This window comes from Thermobia domestica, chromosome 11 (assembly GCF_964235325.1).
Source record: "Thermobia domestica chromosome 11, izTheDome1.hap1.1, whole genome shotgun sequence".
In the NCBI taxonomy this organism is placed as follows: Eukaryota; Metazoa; Arthropoda; class Insecta; order Zygentoma; family Lepismatidae; genus Thermobia; species Thermobia domestica.
The window spans coordinates 93,854,357-93,872,893 of record NC_137464.1 but is presented as its reverse complement, the minus strand read 5'-3'; the positions used below and the strand labels follow the sequence as shown (position 1 = coordinate 93,872,893).

General features: G+C 34.5%; 2 protein-coding genes across 2 annotated transcripts in view; one reads left to right on the top strand and one right to left on the bottom strand.

The window, feature by feature from the left end:
* The window catches only part of LOC145664293 (3'-5' ssDNA/RNA exonuclease TatD), a 32,198-nt gene extending 27,918 nt beyond the window's left edge, over positions 1-4,280 (top strand). Inside the window, exon 6 of the mRNA XM_081730830.1 lies at positions 2,022-4,280. Within this exon, the coding sequence (XP_081586956.1) occupies positions 2,022-2,184 (163 nt within the window). The 3' untranslated portion in view covers positions 2,185-4,280. The remainder of the gene's footprint in view (positions 1-2,021) is intronic.
* Positions 4,281-12,359: 8,079 nt separating this feature from the next.
* The window catches only part of LOC145664292 (alpha-glucosidase-like), a 43,513-nt gene continuing 37,335 nt past the window's right edge, over positions 12,360-18,537 (bottom strand). The window contains exons 8-10 of the mRNA XM_081730829.1: positions 17,406-17,604; positions 14,352-14,501; positions 12,360-12,548 (exon numbers count right to left, since the gene is read on the bottom strand). Of these exons, the coding sequence (XP_081586955.1) occupies positions 12,467-12,548; positions 14,352-14,501; positions 17,406-17,604 (431 nt within the window). The 3' untranslated portion in view covers positions 12,360-12,466. The remainder of the gene's footprint in view (positions 12,549-14,351; positions 14,502-17,405; positions 17,605-18,537) is intronic.

The following is an 18,537-nucleotide window of genomic DNA, read 5'->3' as shown; positions in this document are numbered from 1 at the left end:
TTATCATATCACTTTTTTGTGGAAAAACTAAACTTCTTAATGCTATAGCTAGTGCTGGACTTACGTATAAGCTAAACAAGCTATAGTTTAGGGCTCTCAAAAAATGAAAGGAAAAGATGAATGTACATTTTGAAAATATAAGATGAGAAACAAATGAAATTAAACCCATATACAGCAACAATGTTTTATAATGTTACTCTGTTTTACTGTGCGTTTCATGTCATCTTCTTTCTAAATTTAATTTCTTGGGTATTTATTGACACTTGTACAACTTATGATAAAACTTTAATTTCATACTGGTAAGGCTGGACCTGTGTGAGCTACTTATACCGTTTCGTGAACATGTATTTCGAACTTCTTCCTACGCGGGATCGTAGTACATCTGAAAAATCCCACAATGTAGATGAATACTTAATCAACTATCGCAGTAATACCAAAACTACCAGACAATAAACCATAAAATGTGCCTAGTCTCATCATCAGTGGACCACAACTTCATTTTCAACTGTAAGATCTCGCAGCCTCTTTGCTATATCTATGGAACATACTTGCAGGATCGACAGAACGTCAGTATTTAGGCTACTAACAGGCTGAAATACACATTACAGTCAGTTCAGGCCTAAGAACATCAATGAAGCGTAAAACCAGTATTCAGTTTCATTTCTCTATAATTACAATAATATAGTTACCGTCGCATATCAAGATTTGAACTTCACAGATACAATATGCAACTACATGATTTAGCATTATTTATTCATTCGTAACTTCCCAAAGCTGTATAGCATAACTGTTGTAAACAGAGTTTATTTACGTTATTATTTTGATAACTGATCCTTTTTTTTTTTTTTTTATTTTTTTTAGAAACTTTTCATGACCGTCGCGATATCAAAGAGGTCTAGCGATCAGTATAACGTATTGCTATAATCTAATTTATAGCAATACTAGATCCAATTGTTTAAACTGTATAAAGTGTATAATTTGAGAATGGATTAGACGAGACATCAGTAAGCTATTTGGACTTAGGCCTATCTTATTACTGAGACAATATTTATCGTTCACTGAATTACAGCTACAAGTTACAAATTTGAACAACTGTTTCACTTCTAATTAGTCTATTTAAAATCCGAATTTATCAAACCTTCTTGAAGATTTCGGTTCGTATTTTCTTAATACAAACTTTTTAGTGACTTCTTTAAAGGAAGAAAAATTCACAAGTATAGGAACAATCATACTTACAAATTTCTGCCCTGAGTTAGTACACTAAATAACAATAAATTGCTAGACGAGCAATAAAATTATAGTTAATGACCATATATCTCAGCAATATAGAAACTAACATTATTATTCTACGTAAACAATATGATCAGCCAAGGGAATAGAATGAAATATTTTTACTAAACCCTCACGGAATATTCTAGGGAATTGTCAAGTTTTGACTTAGTAAAGGTTTAATAAGATTGAAAGAGATGTAAATTGGTCTTTACAGTTTTATGTGATGTAGCCTCATACAGTGTAAGTAATGGGCCCCTTCTCGTGCTAACTTGCTCCCTAAAGTATCACTATTTATCTATTAGGTTCATAAATCACCTTGTAGCATACATTCACCACAAAATAATGATAACTCGTCATTAACAAAGGACAGCTGGGCATATCAAGGGCCTCATCAAAACTAAATCCGGCTTTGGCTACACCTCACGGGTATTAATGTCAGTAAAGTAATGAATGTTCAACTTGTGGTCTGCACATCGGATTGCAACAGCATTGATTTTTGCTTTCTAGATCATGGTTCGAGGATTTAGTACCTCTTAATTCACGTAGCTCTGTAGTTACTTGACGGGCTAGGGTCAGCTGTGCCTTCACTAGGGGCAGAAGCTGGGACCACGTGCGCTAACCACTCAGTTACACGCAATAGTTGGTATATTTTTAACTTATTGTGTATTATGTGCTTCTGTGTTGTTCTGTATGCATTCTTGATCTAATATTTTTCTTTTCTTTTCTTTTCTTTTTTTTTTTTCCATCAGATCTTTGACTTTCCTTCACCGATATTGCACATTTCAACGCAACGAACCCTGTTCCCTGCCAGCAATAGTCGAAATGATAGCAGCTTTTATGAAGATACGACCAGAAGAAGTAGCATTAGCAACTGCTTTTAATGCGATGAAACTATTTGGCCTTACTGATTAAAATGCAATGGTAGTAGAAGGGTGATATATATTTTTTTTTCGGAGTTGTAAATGCACACAAAACCATAGACAGAAATACATCACACACAGACACATACACATACGGTACACACGCAACACTTGACACAGATTGTCACCATCTTCGAAATTACTTGCCATTTTTTTTTTTTTTCGACTGATTTTTCCCTTTATATTTTTATTATGTTTTTGGTAATAATTATTGTGAAGACGTAGTTCCTAATGGAATGATAACTATAATACTCAGAGAATTTTTTCACAATGTGTGAAGCTTCAGTTTAACCAAAATATACATACAAATACATGTACACTTTAGTATAAACGTACTTTTTTTTCTCGTTTTTATCTAGATCGTGAATTCCTCTGTTCGAAACGGCATTGGAGTGTATGATTCTTCGTATATCTTGTGTTTTTGTAATGTATTCGCCATTGGTTATTTAGTCGTGATATATAAATGCGCTTTCTTGATTTTTATTCAAAATTAGGGCAGCAAGAAATTATGTAATATATATTGTTTAAAATAACAGAACATACCTAGGAAAACGTATATAAGTATTTTGAAATTAGAATAGTTCATATTTTTATTGTTAAGTTACTGAAAATTGACAAGCAGAAATAGTCATATTGTCTTTCTTTCTCTATCTCACTGTTCCTTATTACTAGAGACCGGATGTTTAGGCATTAGAAACCTGGAAAATAGGCAGGCAAATAGGCACTTAAAATTTAAAAAATAGGCTTAAACTAGGCACTAAAATGTAACTCGAAATAATGAAGATAAAATACTCAATACAATTAAAAAAACAAATTCAAATCATAGATAACGTTCAAAAAACATAGAAACCTGTTTGTTAATACCTTCTTTTACTATATATATAAAAACGAAGCTTGACATGTATTCTATGCATATTTGTTAAATACATTCTCTACAGTACTTTATCAGTACACATAACAGCTCAAATTTTATACACGTATCAGTACATACAACAGTCCAAAGTTTTACAGCACTTTGTCAGTATAAAGCATAGCAGTACAAAGTTTTACGACATCTTATCACTAGAAACAACACTTATATTTCTGGAAGAGGCAGAATACTTTCTTGAAATACTAAATTATATATTTTACCCAGGAAAATACATAGAATAGGCAACATTAGGCACTAAAGCAATTATTTAGGCAGGAATAGGCGAAATAGGCAAAATAAAATTGGCTTAAATTCAAACTGTAACCCTCCATATAAACTTTAAAACGTTATTTTTTATCATATTTTTAATATTAAAGAATAGGCATTTTGCCTAACATCCGGTCTCTACTTATTACTGAGAGGAATGTAGCATCAGTGGCAGCTCTTAAGGAAAGTCACACGAATTAAAATTTAAATGTTATCGCTACACTCTTAAGAGAAGAAAGCCTACCTAATGTACTAATTTTTCTGTATGAAGCATACTTTCTGTAGCTTGTAACAATAACATTTCAATATTTATTGTTGAGACTTCCCTCAAAAGCCGTCACTACATGTAACAAAAGATATCTTATTCGCTTTCACGTATGGCATATCTATTAGTCTTCCTTTTATTTACACTTCCGTACGCTACGCTGCTGCTGTCTCGTCACTTTAATTTCAGGATATGGTAGTTCAGGAGGATTAAATTAAAAGAATTCTTTAACCCAAATTAGGAATGAAATATCCTTTCATTCGTATTTACTACGACGATTATTCTTGAATTAATAGTTCAGGATGTTAATCATATATACTTCTTTCTATCTGTTGTATAAAATAACATAAAATGTTGTAAACTGTGATGGTAATGTTCTTAAAACTAATAGCACAGAAAATTAAAAATGTATTTCGCTCTGCTATGACACATTAAACAAAAGGATTTTGTGGTGACTGATGAAAATTGGCAAATTTACATATTCACATGCACTTTTAAGTGCCTTGTACATACAGAAATACAGATTGAAAGATTTACGTTTTCAGTAGTTTCTGGAAGGCACGACTCTTCTTGCAATTGCTTTAACTATTTTATTTGTTTAATATATTTTTGTTTCATATCAAATACTCGCGAAAATTAATGTAAACTTATACGCTGAATTTGATGTTACTTTCAAAACATACATATTATCTATGGTAATAGACAAAAGTTATGGATTGAGTTAGTTCCATGAGGAGAAATTACGTATCAAATTTGAGAACATTACATCATTTTCTTCTATTTTTAGTTTTATTCTTGGATTACATTTTGTTACATGTCAGCTGCATTACTATCCTGTAGTAAGTAATTCTTAAAGGTGTCTCTGTAATCATATGATTGTATATGTTTGTCAGTCGGCTATGATTTTAATATCGAAGTATTGAATTCTTCTAGTTCTTAAGAGATTTAAAGTTGTTGCTATGAGAAACGTACAGTACGTAATATATCTTTCTTTTTTAATTTCTATCAACATGTTAGTAATTAATTAATTTTATGTATAAATTATTTAATTAACAAAAATATTTTTGCATATAATATATAGCAATAATGTTTATATATTTTCAATGAGGAGACTGATTAGAAAACCGAAATTTACTTGATTATGTGCCTTTTCTATTTGTTTCATAGACGGAAGGATGTTGTGTGGTTGTTAATGGTCTGATAGCACTAGATTAATTAACACACTCATAAAAATACAAAACGAAAAAATATTGTGCCTTTAGTTTGACAGGGAGAGTCTGGTTAAAACCAATCCTGCAAGGGTAAAAGATAAATGTTTTTGTAAACGAGTATCGATAATATTTTTTCATAATTATATAGAGCGTGAGAGGGTGATTTGTGAGAGATTCTGTGACTACTCTTATGTGTTGATCTATATTTTTCTTGTTAGATTTTTTGCAGAATTTTATAGCTTAATGATATGACAGATTATTTTCCCAAGCACGACTGGGAAATAAAACTATTTTGGTCTCTGTTGTTGTATGTAGATAGTCTTGTTGTACAATGGTAGTGTTCACCTATAAAGAAAGCAAAAATTTAGTTGAATATTTTATTTTTTACTTTAATGTGTGTCCAAAATTCCTGCATCAAAATTCTCCATTAAGAAGCCAAGTCCTTCCTGCTGGTCTAGTTGGCTAGTGGGAGCGTCTGGTTGGTTAGTGGGTACATTATTCCCGAACACTGTATAGTAGTTCGAATTCCATCTTAACTGTAGGTTTACGTCTGATATAACTCCTGTGCTGAGAAAAGGCACTAAACTTTAACAAACAAATAACATAAATCAGTACTTCGGATCAAATAGATTCATCAGTTGTGGGTGTATTACTTCTGATTAATTAATTTAGGTTTGCAATTTGACCGTACGATATATAACAACAACAATTTAGCACTCACCTGCCAGCAAGGAATGATGATATTAAAATAACTCGATTTAAGTGCCACTTTTAGCGTGTTGTTTTTGTTAAGGTTAAAATATTAATGAATGTTAGAAGCTCTGAATATCATACTGTTATCGTTTCGTCTTGAACCTTTTTGTAGATAATCCATTTGGTGGTTACTCTGGTAACCTTACTTACTCTGCTTCCTTTTTAGTTACAGAAAAGTCCAGAACGTTGTTTTTGTTAACGGAAGTTGCACGACAAGAAAAACATTTTCTTTTCATTACATACTGTTCGTGCTATCATTGTAACTCTGTATAAAATAAAAGCTACACAAAAAGTAAATAACTTCTGTAGGTTGCGGGTGTCAGGTATTAGTTCCCTGTTGGAAGAAGCACGAACAGTGAGAATTGGCGTGAGTGCGTACAGTTGTAAAAGCAACATGCATTTCGCGAAGTATATAACACCACTGACTGGTAAAACAGACTGGCCAATTTTGAAACGTGAAATTCATGGTTTGTTAGACTATCACGAAGATACAATGGACATTATGGACGGAAGCTAGTGAAGCCAGAACCACTTAATGAAAAAACAACACAATCAGAAATCAAACAGTACAAGGAGCAATGTGACAGATTTCGTAAAGCAAACAGTTACGCCAAATCTATGATTGCAAGTGCTGTAACAGACTCATTATATCAGAAGATAATGGATAAAGAAACTGCGTATGGTACGTGAGAGGCATTAAAACAACAGTTTAATGCGACATCCAGGGATCAGTTTTTGAAGATTTGTATTGATTTCTTCGCATTCGAATGGACATTAGGTGAAGAAGATATTTCCACTCATATTACACAGTTAAAGTTTGTGGAATGAGTTAAACAGCTAACTAAAACTGAAAGGCGAAAACCAATTACTAGATCTCTTATTCGTAAAACTTTACATATCTTGCTTGGTAACTGAAATATTTCAGTCTAGTTGGATGTTGTTAAGCAAGGACGATAAACTACGTTTGAGAAACCCACAACTAAGCTGTGCGTATTTGAGAGAAACTTTACAAAAAGTGAAAGCTACAGTAAAGTCCATAATTAAACTAATCACTGAGCAAAGCAAACCAATTTATTATTATAAAACTAATATCTTGTGACAGTTTCTTCAACTAAACACTTGGCTTCATCAGACACTATGACCTGATGAAGCCAAATGGATAGTTAGCAAAACTGTCACAAGATATTAGTTCTATAATAATAAATTGATTTGCTTTGCTCAGTGATTAGTTTATTTTTAATTATAGTATACTAGCTGAACCTGCGCTCTCTACACAGCGCATCATTCGCATATGAGCATAAATATCCTCATTCCTCACATCTGCACATGTCCCTTTACAGACATAAGTGAAAAAATCTTGATTTAAAAAAAAAAAAAAAAAAACGGCAAGGCGTATCATAAAGGGGACCTCAATATTTCGCACCGTTTGCAAGATTTGAGCCTACTTCCGGTTGGAGTTTCTAATTCGTGCATGACCAGTGTTTTCTTTCTTCTTCCATGTAGTATGTAATAAGCAAATACATTACATACGCAATTAATTATAATTGCAGTTATATATGGTGTTCATTGAGCAAATCACTCCAAAAATAAAGATTCATCTTACTGGTTAAACTGGAGAAGTGGTTATCGTTCCTTTGTCATTATTATTTGGCCATGAAATAAACGCCTGAGACATGTGCAACCCCTATATACAACAGCGTGGTGTTGGAATGTATAACGCATAGGATATGATGCTTTTTTTTTTTTTAATTTAAATCGCTTCCATGCGTACCCTAAAAAATATAATAAGAAATAACGGCCATGTTTTTAAAATATTCAATTAGAACTGGACAATCTACGCAAAATTTCCAATCGATCAGTGAAAACGTCATCTTTCTAGAGCCTGTAGTTTCCGAGATCTCATTATCGAAAGGATTGGCTACAAACATATAAATTTAGTTTAAAAGAACTCGGAAGATGGAAGCACAATTCATGTGCATTGATTTTAGAGAAGGCTTATTAAAATACAAAGGCTTTAAACAACAATTTTATATCATAAACTTTATGAAAAAGATCTAGTTAACTGATTTATTTAAAGTACTCGTACTTAAAATGTTTGTCTCTGTTAAACGTGAAATCACACACAACCGTAAATGAAAGATTTGAAAGCCATAGTTATACGTTGGAGCTCGGGCGCTTTTAATTGCTATTGTAGCGTTTTAATAGATAGATAATAGGCAAAGCTGGTATAATAGAGAATATTACAAAATAATAATAATGAAATTTTTATTTGTGGCTTAGAATCTGACAAATCGAGTAAACCTTTTGATCAGGAAAAGAAGTGTGAAGATGCAACAGAATAACAAGATACTAAAAGGGAAATACAAGATCAAAAATCTGAAGTACAATGTGATATCTACTTGATATTTAAGGGGCCGTATAAAATTGAAGAAGCCTCAACATTCTGAAGATTATGTTATGTTATTGAACATAAACAATCTTTAAACTTACGTAGAAGCCATCAACAGTAAACAGTGCTGAGTGAAGAAGGCGATGGAGAAATAAACGCTTTCTTTGAAAGAAAATCAAACGTAGGTGTTGACAGCGTTACCAGAAGAAATAAAAGCTATGCCGTGTAAGTGGGTTTATTGTATAAATACGAAACCAGATGGAAATTACAAAGCACGACTAGTTGTCAAGAAACTTAACCAACGTCATTGTGTAGACTATAAGTAAATGTTCAGTTCTGTAGCCAGATTCGTGCATTACTCAGTATTGCTGCTAGTAAAAAACATGCATCTGACATAATTCGATGTATCTATTGCATTTTTATACGGAGAACTTGAAGAAATAATTTGAATGAAATGAAATCTGAGTTTTACGTCTCACGATTATGCCGGTTAGGCTAAAGGAGACGGTGGTGATGGGTAATGAATGAAATGATGGAATGAAGAAAGTGTGAGGAAACGGGAGAACCCCGAGAAAACCCACGCACACGGTGTTTGTCCACCACAAGGTTCACTTGGCGGGAGCTGGGATTGAACCCGGGACCCCAAGCACCAGAGGTGAACACTCTCCCATTGAGCCACCGCTGCCCCCTAAGAAATAATTTATATGTAACAATCAGGATACCACTACCAGAAGAACCTGTCCTTCTGGTTGGTAAATAAATTAGTAAATCAAGGATACTAATGGTTGCTTTATATATTGATGATGGATTGCTAGTGTCAACAGACAAGTCGAAGTCCGAAAAATTTATAAAGGACGTGAAACTGAGTTTAAGATTGCTGATTGCAACATACTTTCTTTATCTAGAAATTTAGCCTATAAGTGATGTCTTTGTCAAAGTATGTCACCAATCATATGTAAGAAAAATACTAGAGCGATTTAACTTCGAAGACTGTCAACACCAGTGCTCAATGCGTCTGAAATGTCAAAGGCAATTAAAATTGTGAAAAGTCGTCAGGCAGTAGATGCGCTGATGTATCTGATGGTAAAAATAAGGCCTAATACAGCATACAGTATTGGTTTTCTCTCACGTCACTGGAAAATTCAACTGCAGAAGTTATTGTCAATGTGAAAAGAGTATTTCGATACTTATCAGGCAGTATTGATAAAGATATTATTTACCAACGAAATAGCGGAAAACGTGTTTTAGAATGTTGTAGAGGTGTAGACTTCAGAGGATCAGTAAGCCCGGACTTTCAACATCGAGCGTAGTAGCGTAATCTATTCAGAAGGTGTAATTTTTTTATATACTACTTCAGACATCTTCGAAGTAGTACATCATATTTTTCATATGAATGTAATCTTTCTGATTAAAGAACTTAAAAAGAGTTAGATTTGCTGTTTCGTGTGCTTCTGAAGATTGAGAAAACATTCACTTTTACTTGTCTCTAAGCAAAACTAAAAAATGAAATGAAATCTTTGAGTTTTACGTCCCATGGTTATGCCGGTTAGGCTAAAGGAGACGGTGATGTTGAGTAATGAATGAAATGGTGGAATGAAAAAAGTGGGAGGAAACGGGAGAACCCCGAGAAAACCCACGCACACGGTGTTTGTCCACCGCAAAGTTCACTTGGCGGGGGCTGGGATCGAACCCGGGACCCCAAGCACCAGAGGTGAACACTACCACTGAGCCACCGCGGCCCCTAAGCAAAACTAAATGTGACACTAAATGCAGAAAGGTTATTCAAGATAAGGCGAAACAAGTTTGTCGTGGCACCATAGTGAGTCAGAGCAGTACTGAGCCACTTGGACTGTTGAGGCGAGGCTTGGTGAAATGAACAGGAAGCAGAAGAGTGCGATTGTAGGATGACAGCTCACGGATTAGTGGGAGAGCTACATCTGCGGACTTTCTAAGGCACGCTGGGCCCTAAAAGTTGCAAGGAGCTTGGTTTATACGTCTTTAAAGCCAACGTGCAACGTATGATCAACCGACGTGTCGCAGTACCGCCAGAAGAACGAGAGCGCCCTAGAAACAAGACTGGAACCGGCCCATACAGCTAACACAGTGCGTTCCTTCGATGTTGAATTGAGACACCCCCTCACCAAATAAACCACGCGGACATGCTCTGATAGAGCGCCACATCAAGGAAAGGTTCACCAACGACAGGAAACTATATGAATTGTACTTCTCAGGTGACAAATGTCAGTGGGTCGTTACCTTGGATGAAGAGTGGCTGTACTTGGGGCCTAATCAGGTGTTTAACCACGGAGGAAGGCAAATGATCTGGCATCTCAAATGACTTCCTGACACCTCGCCTTCCCAAAAGAAATGGACTTTCTAAAACAAATTTTCTTTTCTTAACAATTTATTGCACATTTCTTACAACCTGAGATTCTAATATTGCACAGTGTCAAATAGCATGTTCCAACTGCAAATAATAATAATAATATATGTATATGTAGTCTATGTAGTCTATGCATGGTAAGTTATTAATGCTTTCACATTCTAAGAATTTCGGTTCGCTTTTAATATCTGTAGATCTGTCTCCCCTGAAAAAATCGTGGGCTCCCAGAAAAAAATTCTGGATACATCCCTGAGCCTATTTCTCGAAGCTACTAGCCTTGTTTTTTACAAGTCGAAAAGCATTACGAAGCAAAAACACTAGAATAGTAGTAAGAATCACTTCTAAATACTAATGCTGATGCCTCTAATGTCATGATTTTATGGCATATGCAATTGTAAAATATTTTATTTTGAAAAGTTTCACACTAGTATTACAAGACTAGTAGTTTTGAGAAATAAGTCCATGGATGACCAATAAGGCACGGACCATTTTCTACTGAACAAGGACAGTGGAATTACATCACAATGGGTCCACTAATGCAAAGAAACCACGGACCATTTTCCACGCGGTTTCATGGTGGTGACAGAGTATTGTGGTCGGGGCAAACTTCCTCTTGTGTGGGTACCATCCAATGTAAATCAATGTCGCCTACTTCAGGAAACATGTTGAGAACCTCCTCTATGCGACTCCCATTCGTCAACTGTACGGCTAGGGAAACATGAACGTATCCATCTATATGTATAAGCTTCCAGCCACACTACCCGATCCTCACTGACCTACTACACACAGAAAGAGGCCGAGTTGGGTATCAAGGTGTTCCCATTCTCGTGTGTTCCTGTCATGTCCCAGGACGCATCGCTCATGGATTTCTGTGGCTTTGGGCTCTTGAAACCATTGAATGCCTTTGGAAAAGTTTCCCACGCGACCTGGTAGGCTGTTTTTCCGCATGTCTTCCGACAAAGCCTCCTCGAGTGGAAACTGCAGTACAGAGCATCATCGCCTGAACCCGTGTCACATCGAGCACAATCAGTGGTGCAGGTCGGCCATCTGCTAGCCAGGTGTGTAGTATATATCGTTTCATCTTACAATTAAGAAACAGCTTTCTGTATCTTTCAATGATCTTATATACCACAATCATATTCGGTTACAGACAAGTGTCACCAACAATTGAGGTACCCTTATTTATGCCAAAGTATGTTATCATTTATGCCAAAATATTCGATACTTGCCCAATAACATTTATGTATTTCCTTCACTTAATAATAGTGGCAGCTCGATATGGCGTGAAGGCTAAAAGCTTAAATCCAGTAAGTTGAAGGACCAAATTTTCTCATTTCTGAGTGATAGGCATTTTTTCCTTCCTTGAGTTATGTTCCTGGTAGGATATATATGTGATCCTCTGCGTTGAACTCAGTGTTGAAAGGGGATATAACTACAAGCAAACAGAACGAAGTACCACAAAATCATGGAATTCACTAATCCAACCCTTCTTATCCGTGTTCGAGGTGTATTCAGCAGAAAGGGGTGCAAATTGTCTCCAAAATAACTTTATACCACGCACCTGCAAAGATATAAGTTTTTTAGTGGTTCCTGCGATGCCCTGTACAAAACACCAATATACCATTACAAATTTTCTACCTGCATGTGTAACATCATATTAACAGGATGAGTCTAATGCTTATCCCTCCGCAGACTGATTCACTATCTACTTGAATCAATTAAAATTGACGAGAGGTGCCAATAAGCTCTTTATCTGTTACCAACAATATGAGGATACTGAAATTCCTCTCGAGCCTCTGTGAAGTCCTACCGCTGAGTTACCTTTCAAATATATTGCTCTCCAAAGAAACGTGAATCAGAAATAGCGTATTAAGTATGAAAAAGTTCGAAAATAGGAGTAATTTAACCGAATATATTCAAGTAACTGAAGTCCACCAAAGACAAGCGAATAATCAGCCTAGATGCTAAATAATAATATTAATGAAACAATTGTGTTTATTGCAAAAAGCATTTTAATTAATCAAAAAATATATACATTATACATTCATGATAAAAGAACTGTTAATATGAAGTTGTTTTTCTGAGATTTTCGATGATTACTTTTCAGTTACTGGTCCAAACACTAGCACAATGCCTTCCTGTGGTCCAAGAGGAATTGCGTCTGTGTTGATTTTGCTCCTGCAAAACACAAGAAATTGTAATTAATGACAGGGAGAAATTTTACTCATTAAGTTAAAAGTTAACGCATATGTTTCTTCTATATACTAAATTTTACGTCAATTATAGTCCAACGAAATGTATTTGGTAATATAATATGAGTAACTAGTAGTGGCTGTTGTTGTAGACGAAATGGAAAATCTGGTTTGCAAGTCATGAAATGGATAAATGCTTGGGCATAAGAGAAATTAGAAATTTTCATTTTTTCCTTTCTTTTTAAATCCATAAACATAACGATTGCGATATCTTTGAAAGAAAAGACGAAACCTTAACAATGTGCAGTATATTTTCGTAAATTTGTCCAGAAAAAGGAAGAAAGAATTTTCAAACAAATTTCAAAACTAGCAATCAAGTTGCTGTCGAACATTCAATTTCCAACTGCACTGCTAGTATAAGTCTGTGAATAAACTTTACGTCCATCTTTCAATACAGTTTTTATTCAACTCATAAGGTAGACAGAATGACATATGGTTTCTGAGTTTTCAATAATTGTTAATCTAATTGAAAGGATAACTTAGCCCTATACAAAATAACGAATACTAAACTTAATTCCTTAACTACATAACTCACGAAAGGTTCCAATCTGCAGCAATACATTGACTTAATACAGACACAATTGCATCTTTCAAGCTAAGTGCCTAACCCCAGGGGCGGATCCAGGGGGAGGGCGATTGCTCCCCCCCCCCCCCCCGAAGAGTAAAACTTTCTTATTTTATATATATAAATGAAACCCATTCCAAGGTTTGGAGCCCTTAAAAATAACAGTATGACAACCCACCGCGCCCCAGAAGTCGGTCCTGGATCCGTCCCTGCCTAACCCATGGTCTTTGTAAGCGCATACTCCGAGATTCACTTTTCGATTGGGTGTCTGCCTTGGATACAACCCCGAGTACTGTAAATTTTAAGCAGTACACACCATTTCAAGTATCGGTACTGAAAAACGATGTTATATACTAATGACTCATTCAAGATAGATAGTAACTGAGCCTTATAAGTTTTCATATTTTTTTCTTGACAGAATTTTTCTTTTTCTGATTTAAATACGAAACATTCCGTTCACCTTTCCTGTATGTTTGTGGTTAGTGTCGTTTCGACACTCATTTTTCCATTGTTTTGAAAGTGATGTAACATATTTTGTTTTAAAACCGGTTTTAGATTTCCCGCCCAACTTAAGACGTGAAGCATTATGTCCAATCTCTGTATGGCAGAAAATTTTCAAACCTATTATACATAATGAAACTAAATTTAATATACTGAGGTTTTTAAACTCTGCATCATTTGTCATGTTCATTTGAATTGCCAGTTGTTATTACTCTATTTATACTTGCAATAAAAGCACAATGTCTACAACCAACATCACTAGCGCCCCAAATGTAATATTAAAGAAACGTAGAATGGATTAATTTAGATGTTCAATTAAAAATAAGTAATATATATATATATATCCAAGAACAGTTGGTGCATTTAAAGCACAAGGAAATAAAGTCCAATTACCAAGGTTGTGGTAAAAAGAGATAAAAAGTATTGTATGGTACCCTTAAGTACATATAAAATTTAACTTAAAAAAAGCTTATAAAATTTATTTACAATATCTGGACATGAATCTTCCAAGCTCTGAAAGAAGCTTCAGATAGAGAAGATTAAATATGTCGCAAAATTACCAAAAGTTTCATTGATTCCCTCATCCACTAAACGCGTCAGTTGTCTTTTATATGTATGAATTTCTGTGAGAAGAATAAAATCAAACTAAACGCTGGTACTTACATGATCTTTATGTCTTTTTGTGTAAAGTGCACACTTTGTGTGTAGACAGTTGCTTCGCGAGGAACATCGTCCAACTGAGTTAGGTCAACTACGGCGTCTTCTTCACTCCAGTTTACTGCAACTGCGAAACTTTCCGAAGTTGAAGATAATCTATAATTACAATAGAAAGGGGGATTCAGTAAGAGAAGTGTTTCACAAGAACATTGTTATTATGTTGATTCACTTTAAGAATTACGAATTCTGACAGCTAACATATTCTTTTTTTAATAATAATAATAATAATAATAATAATAATAATAATAATAATAATAATAATAATAATAATAATAATAATAATAATAATAATAATAATAATTATTATTATTATTATTATTATTATTATTATTATTATTATTATTATTATTATTATTATTATTATTATTGCCTATTTTAAGGTAGAGCTTTCTGTTTCCTGTTTCACTAAAATATATATAACAATGTTTATAGCTGTATGAATAAACCATTTTGATTTTAGTTTTAACATCATGGATAATTTTATCTAGTTTGGAAAATCGCATCAAAACCCATTTGCAAATAAAATAAGGCGTTGATATTGTATCTAGTATTGTTAGTAATACCGTATATCGTGCAGCTCTTCCTGGGTGGTCCAATGGCTAGCGCGTGCATCTTGCACGGGCCGCCAGATTCGATTCCCAGTAGGAAAGCATTGAAACTTGAATACATTCCGGTGGTTCGAATTCCACCTTAAACGGTAGATTCACGTCTCATATAGCCTCGGTGCTCAAAAGGAATGCTAAACTCTTATCTATCCATCTACTATATCGAGCGCTATTATAAATGTAGCGATAGCGACGAACATAATTTAAAACATTTATGTATAGGTTTACATTCCAAAATGTCATCGGTAATTTGGTTCCGTCAAAATTCTAGCATGGATTTCGAAGCACATTTTCAAATTTAACTCGTTGGCGCGACTGTTTTCTGGAGGCGCCGTTTATGTTTCGATGGCACTGCAGTAGATAATCAATTGTTCTGCTTGTTTGCACTTGCTAATAGGCATTCCTCTTCATTTTATCTTTTTGAATTTTCTTTCTCTAAAGGAGTGTATAGGTAATCACATTCTATCAAATATATCAGGTAGTCTAAAATGTATTGAGCCTTTTGCGTACAAGATGACGTTAGTGTCCTACATTTCGGGGTTTGAAGAAATTAGTGCCATTGATGATCAAGATTTAAAAAAAAATCAAAATCAACACCCAAAAGATGATTTAGTCACTTTCTTTGTGGAAATTTCGATATTCAAGACGCTCCTCGCAGTGGGCGACCAATCACCACAAAGGTGGATGATATTTTTGTAGAATTCGAGTATGATCGGTATGGAAGCAGTCAGGACATCGCCGATGGCCTAAAAGTCCATTAGCAAACAGTATAAATCATTTGGAAAAAGCTGGTTACTGAAAGAAGCTCGACTTTGGGTACCATATTATCTGACTCAAAAACATTTATTTGATTTAATTTATATGTAAATCTCTACTGAAACGTAAAGAGCTCGAGCCATTTCTGAAGCGGGTGATTACAAATGATGAATAGTGGCTAACCTACGATAACAATGTAAGAAAATAAATGAAGATCCCAGTCTGGGGTAAAGTCCACATTGACGCCCAGGAAGGTTGTGATCTTCACTTGGTGAGATTGGAAGAGCATGTGCATAACGAGGTGCTGACGCCAGGCAGAACGATAGACTCCGACCTCTACTATCAACAATTAGCGCGAGTACATTTAGCAATTCAAAAGAAACGGTTGAACTGGTAACCAGACACCACACTGGTAACGCCAGACCGCATACCTCTTTAATGACCCGTCAGAAATTGAGAAAACTTAGTGGAGATATTCAGTGCATCCACCACATATCCTGGACCTAGCACCGTCGGACTCGCATCATTTATTTCGGTCTCTGCAAAACTCCTTAGTGTTGTTAAATTCGTTCCAAAAGAGGCCTGTGAAAACCACGTGTCTCAATTTTTTGACCAGAAACCCCACAAGTTCTCCAGCAACGGAATTACGGTGTTGCATCGAAAAATGGAAGAAAGTCATCGAACAAAATGGCGCATATGTGGTTTCATAATGCTATTGTCAAATCCCAATAAGTGTGTTCTCAATTTTGTCATACAAAGGCTCAATATTTTTTAGACAACCTAATAATACAACAAATAGAGGCATAACCATCCACAATCCGATCTCAGGTCCGAATGTTTTCGGATGTTTTAATGTCAACCAGTATTATTAACATTATATTAATGCATAAGGTTATGTGGAATTTTATCCGTATATTATTTTACGAGGTTAATGTTGAAAAAAAAACGTTACCAGAATGTCTGGATACTTTAAAAGTAACGAATGGTCTAATGATCTTGAATATTGAATTGCATTATATGTTTATATTTCAATTTAGTCTGTATAACAACAAATCCGTGTTAGGAGACATAAAGTGTAATGAACAATAAAAATCCATTTCTCTAGTACTTCAGACACTGTTCATATCTTCAATCAGTATTCAACAAAATTTACTAAGGTAAGAAAAGAATGTATATGACACATTCCCTATTTAACCACTGCCTGATTACACACATTATCTGCATTAGTAAAATCACACAGCATTAGTGTTCATTTTTTGAGGTGCTTGTTGATTCATTTGTTTTTCAGAAGCAGTATACTTAGCTCTGAAATAACTTAAAACTACACACACAATGTTTTCTGTAAATAACATTCATCTACAGAAAATAATATAAATCAATAAATGACTTACATCTAAAATTCGATAAACAATTTCAAAGACTCTATTTGTAACTATTAGATTACGTAATCCAGTACAGTAGAAATATGTAAAATTCAATATTCAGTAATGAAGCTGTGATAATAGGATATGAAATTTATGACATTTGTGAGTGATATCTACTCATCTGATTAGTACTTTTTTCACGATTAAGAAAACAGGAGTTTATTTACTTAAACGTATAAAGGCTTAATTGTATGTAGACAAAATGTATTGGTTACCTGGTGAAGGCAAAAACTTGGTTATCGTTCAGTACAGCTGTTTGAATTGGTCCTGTTTTGACAGCATCAGTTTGCCTGGCTTCCACAAGAGCTTTGTAAACCTTCAGGTGACTAACAACTGCCGTATTTTGAGCCTCAACGTTTAGTGTTAGATAATTCTCGTTGACAGGTAGCCATGTTTTGTTGGCCGTAGAGAAGCCTACAAATATAACATTTTTTTTTTTTAAGGATATAGTTTAATATGGTAAAAGAATACATATTTCGCTGAAGATCGTGCATAAGATACTTTTTTTTTTTTTTTTTTTACCTCAATGACGTCAGTCTGTGTGCACATTAAAAATTTTCTATAGGACATTAAATGCTCGTGAGAACATGAATGTGTTGTGTCTCATTTTTCAGTGTACACTACTTATATTTAACTAAAATGAGTCGGCGTGTTACACTTCTATACATTTCCGCGTGTTATTTAGTAATTTTATTCAGATAAACCGTACCTTTGTGATCTAAACTATAAAGTGTTTTAAGAGTTCACACTGACCGTGAAAGTCAGGAAAATGTTTTAAAATATCTTGAAAGTGATGGAAGTATATATTTTACAAAATAGTTTTTTTTTTTTTTCTCCCTGTTCATAGATATATGAAGAACACCTCAATGCATCAAGACAGATTCAAAAAGAAGAAGTTACGAAAACTGGTTCAAAAATATGTATATAGTGACTGTGTAGGTTGAGCAGTTTTACAAAACTGATTTCTCAAATAGCTAGGTAAAGCAGAAAGAGAAATGCGTTCTGAGAAGTAAAAATCTATACTTAACATATCCTGATTTTTCGAGGACGTTTCACAAATAATTTTAATTCCGTAACTTTCTCAGGTTTGCAGGTCGGTGGAAACACTCCCTGACTTTCACTGAATTTTTGTGACTAAGTAAATTTTCCCTGTCCTGCTACACTGCGAATATTATTATTTATGGTTAGGAATAGTTTTTTTTTTTTTTTTTTTTTTAATTGACCTCCACGATCTGCATAGCCGTCCATCACTCTCCTCCTCATTTTTTAAATACAGTAAAATAGTACCTTCTGTATACAGTGTAAGTATACGGATTTTAAAATAAATATAAGGTAAGTACTTAAAAT